Here is a 12,025-nt window from a genome sequence, read left to right as displayed (position 1 = left end):
TGAATTAGCATTTTTTAAAGTTTATTTATTTTGAGAGAGAGAGAGAGAGAGAGAGAGTGTGTGTGTGTGTGTGTGTGAGAGAGAGAGAGAGAGAGAGAGAGCGAGCAGGGGAGGGACAGAGAGAGAGGGAGAGAGAGAATCCTAAGCAGGCTCCACGCTGTCAGCGTAGAGCCTGACATGGGGCTCAAACTCACAAATTGAAATCACATAACCTGAGCTGAAATCAAGAGTTGGATGCTGAACTGACTGGGCCACCTAGGAGTCCCTGAATTAGCATCCTGAACTATTATTACAAGACAGCAGTAATGAAGGTAAAAGTTATTTGAAGATATATGAAGTGAAGAGATAAAAAAAATGGGTTTTTAAAGACTAAGGAGAACATAAATATAAGAAATAAGCCAGCTGTAAGGTGTGGCCACGTTCATGGGAATGGAATATATGTTATATAGGATCAAAAGGCAAGAAAAAAATAAGTTAAAAAAAGCTGATAGGGTCTGTATTTTCACAGACTAAGAAGGAAATAAAGCTTTTTGTTTTTTTACTAAAACAGAAGCTTAGATTCATGAGCCAAAAGGAAAGTGAGGGGAAGATAAATTGGTCTTGACTTTAGGAAAAGCAAGGACACAAAGACCAAGAAGAAAATGGACAAAAATAGATATGAGACCTATTAAATTTTTTTTTAATGTTTGTTTATTTTTGAGAGAGAGACAGAGGATGAGCAGGGAAGGGGCAAAGAGAGAGGGAGATAAAGAATCTGAAGCAGGCTCCAGGCTCTGAGCTGTCAGCACAGAGCCCAACATGGGTCTCGAACTCACTGACTGCAAGATCATGACCTGAACCGAAGTCAGATGCTCAAGTGACTGAGCCACCCAGGTGCCTGACCTATATTCTTAAAAGTGACAGTGAAGAAAGGACAACTAGGAGAGAACTGGGACCATATGGTTGTCTCTAGCTTTCATATCAAACCTGTATAGTTATTTTATACTATTCTGAGATAAATCTGAGCCAGAAAACTTTTGTAGTAAAAAACATTTGCACCTCTGTTACATGACTTAGGGGCTACTTCTAATAATGCACAAGTGATGATGAAAGCACATATCAAAAGGACTAGTAAATATGTAGGGGATGAGAATTCTGAAAAAGGTTGTAATTATTTAGAAAATTCAGGAAATGGTAGAGAAAGAAAGTAAGAAAGGATTCAGGATATAGGGGTTTTGTGGATGAAGGACACCTACTCTGATGAAGCTGACTGTAACTATTCCGTCACGTGAATGTTGATCTCTTTCTCTATAAATGACAAAAGTGGATTCAAAAATTTTACTTATTGCTTAGAAAATGCAACTAAAATTATTTCAGAGAGAAACTCAACTGACAGTTCTATCCTAATACAGTCGGCTCATGGATTCAAGGGTTCATTTCAACTCATTAAGAGCAAATGGCTTTGAATAAATTTGCTTTAAAAACATCTTAATGTTGTGTAATTAAATGTGAAACCTTAAATGATGCCAACAGAAGTACAACAAAATTTTTATTCTTTTGAGTTTTCATATTTGCGTGTGTGTGTGTGATTGAAAATTAAGTTTACAGGCGATATTCAAATCATAAACTTGTTATATAACAAGTGTTTTTATTTTTTATTAATTTTTAAATTTTATTTATTTTTTAAGTAGGCTCCATACCCAACATGGAGCCCAATGCAGGGCTTTAACTCCCAACCCTGAAATCAAGACCTGAGCTGAGATCAAGTGTCTGTTGCCTAGCCGAATGAGCCATCCAGGTGTCCTTATAATGGTGGGGTTTTTTTTTTTTTTTATTAATTTTATTTTATATTTACTATTTTTTAATTTTTTTTAAATCTTTTTTTTTTTTTTTTTTTGAGAGAGAGAGAGAGACAGAGACAGAATGCAAGTGGGAAAGGAACAGAAAGAGAGGGAGACACAGAATCCCAAGCAGGCTCCAGGCTCTGAGCTGTCAGCACAGAGCCCAACACAGGGCTTGAACTCATGGACCACAAGATCGTGACCTGAGCCAAAGTCACTTAACTGACTGAGCCACCTATAATAAGGGTTTTTAAAGATGAGTCTGAATTCACAATTTTCCATAAGTATGTGATTAAAGAAGAAATTAGCCTATAATAATGTACTTAATCAATAACATTAGTTAATAAAAGTACTGATAGCACCAGCCTGAATTTAAGAGTCACAGGAACAGAAGAAAGCTAAGTGCTAAAAACTCAGAGGGAGGAATAGAGACCCACCCCCTTCCCGCCGCCCCCAGACAGTGGTCCAGCGCCAGGCAACCTTCTGAAAAAGACAAGGTTTTATATTTGGTATCCACCCCCCTGCCTCCACTTCTCTGTTCCTCTCCTCTGACTGCCTAGTGTCCTTGACCCAAAGCTACTTAAGGCTTATAGACTGGTTAGTTTCCCCGTGAACATCCTATTCAGCTCTTCTCCATCCGTGCATACCATGTCTTACCCTGCTTTAAAATTCTTAAATGGTTACCTTTATATTTCAGAATTAAATATATATTCTTAATTGGTAATACAAAAAGGTCTTAACAATCCTACCTATGCCTCATCTGGTCTAGACTCATCTTTTATCTTTTGCCCAACACCCAAATAGCCTATACTGCAGGTAAACTAAGCTAACTGTAGATCCCAAAATATGCCATTCTCTCATTTGCTTGATACCACTTGTGATACTGTGATATAAGAAATACATATATATTTTTTTCATCCAGGGCTCCCAGCACATAGTCCTAAAACCTTGGTAATTTCCTAAATGATAAGAGCTATAAGGGAACCTTTTGTTCCCAGCTCCTAAAATAGCTCCAGAGCCTTAAACCATGAAACAGGTGTTGCTATTAATAAGGACCTTTTAACCACAAAGGAGTTTGTTAATGAGGGGATTTCTGGAGAGCCCCCAGATAACCACCGGATGGTGTCTGGTAGTCAGGGGAACAAACTTGTAATTAGAGGGTTGGAACTTTCAGGTCTTGCCCCCACCCCCACCTCCAAGGGAGGGAGAGATGCTGGGTTCTGAATCAATCACCAACACTGGCCAATGATTTGATCAACTGTGCTTATGTAATGAAGCCTCTGTAAAAACCCAAAAAGAACAGGGTTCAGGGACCTTCTGCACTGGTAAACATGCAGAGATCTGGGGAGGCAGCTTGCCCTTTGCCCCATACTTTGCCCTGAGCATCTCTTTCATCTTGCACTTTCTAAGTTGTATCCTTTTACAACAAACCAGTAAGCTAGCAGGTAAATTGTCTTCCTGAATTCTGTGAGCCACTCTAGCAAACTAATCAAATCTAGGGAAAGATATTGTAGGAACTTCTGATTTCAGCCAGTTGGTCAGAAGCACAAGTGACAAACTGGACCTGTGATTAGCATCTGAAAGGGGTTGTGTGTGTGTGTGTGTGTGTGTGTGTGTGTGTGTGTGTGTGTCAGTCTTGTGGGATTGGGCACTTAATCTGTGAGATCTGTGCTACCTCCAGGTAAATAGTGTCAGAATTAAATTGTAGGATACCCAGCTGGTGTCCAGAGAATTGTTTGATGTGAAGAAAACCCCCACACATTTGATGAACAGAAGTATTCAGTGAGTAGCGAAGAAAAGAGAAGTTTTTTCTTCACACTACTTTACATGCTTTTTCTAATACTAGGGACACTTTCCCCTCCCATTCTGTCTGGCTATCACTCAGTCAAAACAGACAAGTGGGTTGGATGGCCCACATGTTTGTGTGTCTCCATCAATAGACTGAGTGCTATAGTGCAATAGTGCTATATTTTTCTTTTTTTTTTTTTTTTTTTAATTTTTTTTTTTCAACGTTTTTATTTTTTTATTTTTGGGACAGAGAGAGACAGAGCATGAACGGGGGAGGGGCAGAGAGAGAGGGAGACACAGAATCAGAAGCAGGCTCCAGGCTCTGAGCCGTCAGCCCAGAGCCCGACGCGGGGCTCGAACTCACGGACCGCGAGATCGTGACCTGGCTGAAGTCGGACGCTTAACCGACTGCACCACCCAGGCGCCCCAGTGCCATATTTTTCAACCTTTTAATTTCAAGGGTCTAGGAAAAAGCATGAATAAACTGGCCAACAGTCTTCAACAAACCCTGGAATTGTGTTTTTTAAATTCATTTATTTATTTTTAAATTTATTTTAGAGACAGAGAGTGTGTACAAGCGGGGAACAGAGGCAGAGAGAGAAAGAGAGAATGAGAATGAATCTTAAGCAGGCTCCCATGACCCCAGGATCATGACCTGAGTCAAAATCAAGAGTCAGATGCTCAACCAACTGAGCTACCCAGGTGCCCCTAACTCTTGGATTTTTTTTTTTTTAAGTTTATTTATTTTTGAGACAGAGAGAGACAGAGCATGAACGGGGGAGGGTCAGAGAGAGGGAGACACAGAATCTGAAACAGGCTCCAGGCTCTGAGCTGTCAGCCCAGAGCCTGACGCGGGGCTCGAACTCATGGACCACGAGATTGTGACCTGAGCTGAAGTTGGACGCTTAACCGACTGAGCCACCCAGGCGCCCCACTCCTGGAATTTTTAAAAAGGGCCACCAGGTAACCAAAATCACTGACCTTGAGACTAAATTGCATCATGTGAAAACTGAGAAGTTTTACTAGAACCTAGTCACTATAGCATTAATTTTAAGGTCTCTTTTGGTCCTTAATAATAATCTAGGATTCTAGTTTTAAGATAAAACCTCTGCTTGATCAGATTTCAAAAAGTAAAAAACAAAGGGAAAAAATTTTTATGGAATGGGAAACAAGATTTTTGGGGCAGAGTAATTAGCAAGTTGCAAGTTATTCTTGTCAGTAGGTGTGCTCCCCTGACCAACTCTCTAAGCTATTATTCATGCTTTTAAGTGTTTTATATAGGTGCTTTACTTCTGAATCCAAAGTCTCTCCAGAAAGGCACTACTCAACAGAACTGTGATGATGGAAGTCTTTTTTATACTATTCAATATGGTAGTCACTAGCCACATGGAGCTACTGAGCCCCTAAAATGTGGCTACTGGCTATGACAATGCACAGTGTAGCTCTTGTCCAAGTTCTTCCCCTCTCCAACACAATCTCCTTCTAAGTGGGGTGTAAGTTTGACGGAGGAGAGTCACTTTTACTTAACGTCCTTAATTAATCTAATTAAGGAATGAGGGGTGCTTGGGTCACTCAGTCAGCTGAGCATCTGACTCTTGATTTCAGCTCAGGTCATGATCATATGATCATGGGATCGAGCTCCATGCTCAGCATGGCGCCTGCTTAAGATTCTCTCTCCTGTCAAAATAAATAAAAATGAAAATAAAATTTTAAAAAATGTAACACAAAGTGGTTAGAGTTAACAGGTGGTCAACAGAACATCAAGTTTCATACCCAATTTGTCTGGCTTCTGATTTCAAGCTCCTTCTACTTTGCTACACTGTTCTTTAAGTGAGACATAAAGCCACTAGTGGCACAACCTATGTTTTAAAATTGCACATTAATTTTTTAAGAAACTTACTATTGTAAGTTCATTTTCTTTTAACTGCAACACTACAATATAGAAAATGGAAAATCAGAATGAATTAACAAGGCTGACAGAGGAAAAACTGGAAAGCAGGACTCATTCCTGTCCTTTGAGAGAAATTCTTTTCTCCTGAAAAGAAATTATTTCAGGAGAAAAAGTGAAGATATGTGTAAAATTTATGGACCAACTACAGGTTTAAAAAGTTACTTTTAAAGGGGGACAGAAGAGTATCTTTCGGTCCCTCCTTTCAAAAAAAAAAAAACAAAACTACACATGAATTAAAAAATACTTCTTGTCATGCTGCACACCAGATTGTAAGGATTCCTAAACACTGTTTGGCATCCCATTCTATGCAACGTAGCAACTATGGAAAGTGTCTTCTGTGTACATTTAAAATAGGAACCAACTGCATTACTGCAAGGGTTATGCTATAAGAAAATAAATTAATCTTATAAAATTTGGATTCCAATTTAAATAAATAAATGGAAACACATAGGCAACCTCTGATTATTACATGCCTCTTCAGTTGTATTTAATTTGTTTAATCTACTTATTAAATGTTTTCATTTCAATGACTTGTGTTTTATTTGCAAAAGTTCTTCTGACTCTTTAAAATCTGATCATTTTGATAGTGTCTTTCTTATACTTCAATCCCTTATTTTAGGTCTTTAAATACATGTATTTTATAGAATTTTCCATAATTGTGTTAAACTACTAGGCAAATAATTCTATTCTTTTTGTCTACTGAAATTTAGTCATGTCATGTTGTTTCACATGCTTTATAAATCTTGGTGGTTAAATATACTTATGTCTACAAATATATGTAATTTATAGTTTCTATCCTTTCATGTTTAATCCTATTGTTACTTCTCTCTGACAGAATTCCCTCATGACAAACTGCTTCATGTTCTGTAAATCTTGATCACAAACTCATCTTAAGCAGGGCTTTATCTAAGAATCCTACATTGAGGGTATGTCCCTCCAAAGTTCTGCATTTGCTTCTGCCAGGTATCCCAGCTGTTACCAGCCCAGTTCCATCCTTACCTTCTTCAACATTACTTATTCAGCATGGGGATTTCTGGACTATACAGACAGGGTAAATCTGGACCCCAAATCTGTGTAAGGATAGACCTATGGGTACAACTGCTTAAAGAAAACTTTTTTCCTTCTGTGACCCACAGCCCAGTTGGACATGCACAAAGTTTCCTATCATCTATCTGTGTTAAATAAAAAGTAGTATTTTTCTAGTCTACTTTTTCAGTGAAATTGTAGGACTTCAAGGTTGGGGAGGGGAAGGGGGACAGGGGAACTCACTTTCAGCTCCCTAACATGAGAGGGCCGAGCCCAAGATCTTATCTCCTATCCCCATAAAGCTATCTCCTACCCCCATGTGCATATTAAAACTCAAACCCCTTAGTTACCACAAGTAGTAACATACCCTAATCCCCACCCAAGCCAGGAGGGGCCCAGCATCAACTCAAGCTTTCTGCTCCAGTTTTTAGGTTCTTCTTCATTTTGAGCCTAAGGATTTCCCCTCCCTAACATTCATGCAATCTCAGATGCTATACATCAATAGAAATGTTTATGTCATCAAGTATTTTGGGGCATTTTGTAGAAAAAGGATTTTTAGACAATGTAATCTGCCAAACTACCAACAAAGGAAGCTATCTCTCCATTTCTCTTCACACTTTCTAAATCTCTACAGAGCCAAACTATCAAAACAGCAGAACACATAGGAGTAAAAATTATAGAATGATAAAATACTAGAATATTACTTTTCTTCAGGCCAAGAGCAAGACTCTGGCTCTCATTTGCATTTTTAAGTTTCTCTATAGCAAATCTCTATTATTAGACTAATAAGGAAAGCAATGTTGAAAACTCTAAATGAAATAAACAAAAATCACTGGAAGAAGTGCCAAAATAATGTCTTTTATTAAAGATTATTTATGTATCTTAAATTAAGAAAAAATAGCTTGATTGTTCTTACCTCAGAATTAATAACTTTAATCAGGAAGAAAATGTGATATACCGTCTTGGTTAACAGAGAAAGCTGACGACATCTTTCTAGGTACACTTGTATAGATGGTTCTACTCTTTGCTGTAATTTACTCCAAAAGAGAGTGAGTTCCCTAAAATAAAGAAAAAAAAATAAGTTGGAACAATAATGTAACAATCATGGACTATGTCAGTCCAGTCATTACATGTGAAATTAAAGCTGGTTTTAGATTCCAATTCTACATGTGAAATTAAGTTTAAATAAAATATAAAATAGATCTCAATTTTTTAGAGACTAAATAAAATCAGGATATGATTTATCACTTTATTGACTGATATTTTTCAATCTCAGGGAGAAGCACTGCCTGTCACTAATGAAGCACCTCTCATTTAAACTAAAAGTATACAAATGGTAACTCTGAGTCACATCTGTGACTTTATATAATAAAGCACAAAATGTATGTATACATAAAATGCATATACATATATATCAATGGCATATTTTAAAAAGCATTTCATTTTATCTTCTACCTTAAATTTAAAATTGACCAACTGGTCAATTAAATTTAAAATTTTAAATTTAATATTATTAAATGTTAACAATCAATGATCACACAGAACCCAAAAGAAAGTAATTTAACTAATTTCTGTCAAATTGGTAAAATAAAGAAATTTTTGAAAATGGACTTTAAAATTGATTTCAAATGCAATTAGAATGTATCTTTCATAGAAAATAATCCTACTGAAATGATGAATTTTCCTCCCTTTTACCTATTGTTCTATTTCTCTTCTGTCCTCTGTGGTTAATTTACACAAAAATCTTCCTTGTTTCAAATTTTTTCACCAAGTATTCTCCTCAATACATGCCTTTCCTATTATTATTTCCTCAGTCTGCACTTCTAGGAACCCTGCTCTTTCACCACCCAATTGAACAACTTGCTCATTTACTGGATTTTAACCTATATATGGAGGACTTCAAAAATCTGTCTCTCCAGTCTTGACCACTTTCACCTCTCTAGTTCTTTATAAGACTTCTCCACTTTGATCTCTTCTGAAACCTGAAACTTAATATATGAAAAAGATGATTAACATTCTTTCCAGTTCACCATCTTTCTAATTTAATGCATCATTATCACTGACCCTAACAGCCCCTGCTTTTTACTATCCTAAACACAGCTATCGTCATTTTTTTTTGCCCCATCCAACATCCATAAGGAAGCCTTTGTAACTTCCCAGATGGACTGTTGTACTGGTTTTCTAGTTGATTTTCCTATCTCAGCTCTGTCCTGCCACTTCTTCATCCCAACTCTACCCTCACCATTCAGCCCCCAACCCATTTTTCTCCATTACTTGTATTAAACAGCATTTCTTACACATAAACTTCTACTTTGCCTTCCTTAAGACCTTGTAATAGATTGCCTGTGTTGGTCATATGAAATCCAGACTTTGATGCCTTTTTTAAAGCAATAGCACACTTAATTTCTTAGTCACTACTATTTATGTTACATAGAAAATATACTTGTCCTCAGTAGTATATGCATGTTATTTATTCTCCCTTCAGAATCTTCCTACCTGCCTTTTATATCAATCCTCTCTGTCCTGCATTTATGATTTTCCCTTCATAACAAAACTCACAGCTGCTCAGAAAACCTTTATAAACTTTATTCTTCTTTAATTACACATTTATTTAGCTTGCCTGTTCCATATTCATTTGTATGTAATGTGTTAGTCACTTGGTAAAAATTCTTAAATGTTAGAATATTGTAAACTAAATTTTGTGTTCCCATATTACCAATACAACACTGAAGACTAATAATGCTATTCACTGAACAGATTGTCAGCTTTAGCTAATACATTAAGACAGCTGACCTTAAGATTTTTGAATCAGCTGAGGTCAACAGCTCCATTAGTTGCAAGCTCCCAAAAGATTATATAGAACAGGCTTTGCAGAACTGAAAATGTATCATATAAAGTAATGTGCACTAAAGAAGTTAGTGAAGTAAAATATCTCACAGACAGAAAATGAACTATATTTCTATACACGAATGATTAGCAGCTAATTATGTAATTGAAAGTATACAATATGCAGAGGGAAAAAATACAGACATTCAATCATAGATTGCTTACATATCTGAAAAAATTGTTATTGTGGCATCAGATAAAATAAACCTTTCTTTCATCTTCTAATATCTATTAATTATTATACAATCATTACTGGTATACTAAGGAGTTGTGTGATCCTTAATAGAAAAAAATTTTTAAGTTATAATATGAATTAGTTGACAGTTTACATAGCATGTAATAACTGCTAATAAGCTTTTTGTCTTGTTAAGACTTTAAAAGATTAAAAATATATTCTTGAGCTCTCTGCACTCTCACAACCTATCTTGTTTTTTTGTTTAACAAAGTTTTCCTTACAAAATAAAATCAACTCACCAAGCACAGTACATATCTCCTTGTTGGAGCTGACGTGATAGAAATGCAGTACATAAGACAAGAGCACTTTTTTCATCACCCTCAGATTCTAAGTTACAGATCATTTCTAGTGCATCTTTGCAATCAACTTCTGAGATCTACAGAAAAAGGACACAGAAATATGCCATAAAATGGTTTGTATTAGGATATATAGCAATACATGTTAAAATCTTCACTAGATATTTACAGATCATTTTTATCAGTAAAACCTCATATATACTATCAATTCATAGTTTGTCATTACTAGGCTGCAATAAAGAAATCTTTTTTCAAGTCAAAAACCAACTATTTTCAAGAACTTTAAAAATATCTATATGTAAAAAACTAATGCTCATTGTAAGTACCCTCTACCCATTAATCAAGTCTATGATATTGAAAAAGAAAAGCTGTATTTTTCCCTTTTTCATCTGGTAATTTAAAAAGCATTAGAATCAGCAGAAAGACACAGAGATCTACTGGATATAAACTAATAAAGTGTCTATTCATCTGAGGGAAAAAGGTATAATATGAAACATTTTATACTGTAGTTATACTACCTTTAAACTCATCTCAGCTTTCTATAAATCTCCATTATTTTTCTTTTCATATCAATTCATTTCATCTCAAAGCCTGTCAACGGCCATGCATACATAAGTATAACCTAGATGAAGGCAACTTCATTTAATTACACACATCTTATTGCTTATTTTTTGAAAAGTTAAAATTTACTATCATATTACAATGATTTACTACATAAACAGAACTTACATATGATCTCTACAAGCATTTGCTGTAAAACAAGAATATGGCAGACATCACATGATCACAAATCACCAGTGTTCCACAAAATAAAAAGATTAATTCCAACATGTTATAAATGACAAATGGCCAAAAAAAATTGAAGACGATACAGAGCACTGGCACCCATGCACCACAGAGGTAACCATGCCCCTCCTTACTGATCTTATGTCTCTCCTCATCAACTTCTGAGTATGTCAGTGTGAGAAAGAGAGAGAGAGAGAGAGAGAGAGAGAGTGTGTGTGTGTGTGTGTGTGTGTGTGTGTGTAAAATATGTGTTTAGGACTGAATAAGTATCTAAATGAGGATAACTTTGAGGCTTATCTTTGAGAACAAAGGTTGCATGAGAATAAACTCAGAGGTCCCATTCTATACCTTAAGCTGCGCTAGAAAACACTAAAACAAGAGAAGACACAGCTCTGAGTTTGTGTGTTTAACAACAATGACTTCTGAAAGGAATTATGAAGTTAGTGGCAGCGTTAAGAGTGAAACTGGAGTCTTGGAATTCCAACTCCCTGGTGCAGTGCTCTTTCCACTATACCTCTATCTAACTCCTTCTAACAAATCTTTAAGTGAGCTCATTTAAAAAAATTAAAAAGGGGCTGAACAATATGTAATCATACAATATTTTCAAATATCTATATCACATTAAGTGCACTGTCAGACATATTTTATTATTTAATCAGAAATTTTCTACTAGGTAGGCATTATAATTAACATTTTTTACATAATGAATGTGGTGTTCAAACAAATTATTTGCCCAAGTTGCAAAAGTTAATTAAGTGGTAGAACTATAAATCAAATTTTGTCTGATTGACATCAAATACATTCTTTCCATTTAATCACATTATCTTTTACTGCAAACTGTGTTAATTTTAAACAATTATCCTGGTACACACATACAGACAATTATTAGAAGTCGACCTATGAGTTTTGTTTACTTTTTCATGTTAATAATAACAATAATAGCAGCTTCTATTTATTTGTGCCAGCTTCTTCAGAAATAGTATTGCTAAATCTGCACAATATCTTGCCTGGTAGATATTACTATTAACTTTTTAGAGATAAGGTTCAGAGAGGTTACTTGCTCAGTCACATGCTTAATTAGTGGTAGTCAAGATTTCAACCCAGATGTAGCTTCAAAGTCTGTATTCTTTTCAGAATTCTCCATGCACAAGCAAGTTGAGGCCCTTTATTGCTAAATATTGATTTTCACATGTTCAGGTTTAATAAAAAAATCTTGTATCCTGAAAATCTAATTTGT

At 35.8% G+C, this 12,025-nt stretch overlaps 1 protein-coding gene across 3 annotated transcripts in view; it reads right to left on the bottom strand.

Annotated features, from left to right (window-relative positions):
* ZNF292 (zinc finger protein 292) overlaps positions 1-12,025 on the bottom strand; it is a 96,384-nt gene that overhangs the window by 10,237 nt on the left and 74,122 nt on the right. For all 3 annotated transcript variants that reach the window (XM_040474104.1, XM_040474105.1, XM_040474106.1), the window contains 2 exons: positions 9,946-10,082; positions 7,502-7,643 (listed from right to left, as the gene is read on the bottom strand). In XM_040474104.1, coding sequence (XP_040330038.1) covers positions 7,502-7,643; positions 9,946-10,082 — 279 coding nt within the window. The remainder of the gene's footprint in view (positions 1-7,501; positions 7,644-9,945; positions 10,083-12,025) is intronic.

The sequence above is a fragment of the Herpailurus yagouaroundi genome, unplaced genomic scaffold, assembly GCF_014898765.1.
Source record: "Herpailurus yagouaroundi ecotype Mexico unplaced genomic scaffold, PumYag 139, whole genome shotgun sequence".
In the NCBI taxonomy this organism is placed as follows: Eukaryota; Metazoa; Chordata; class Mammalia; order Carnivora; family Felidae; genus Herpailurus; species Herpailurus yagouaroundi.
This window is presented reverse-complemented; position numbering and strand designations above follow the sequence as displayed.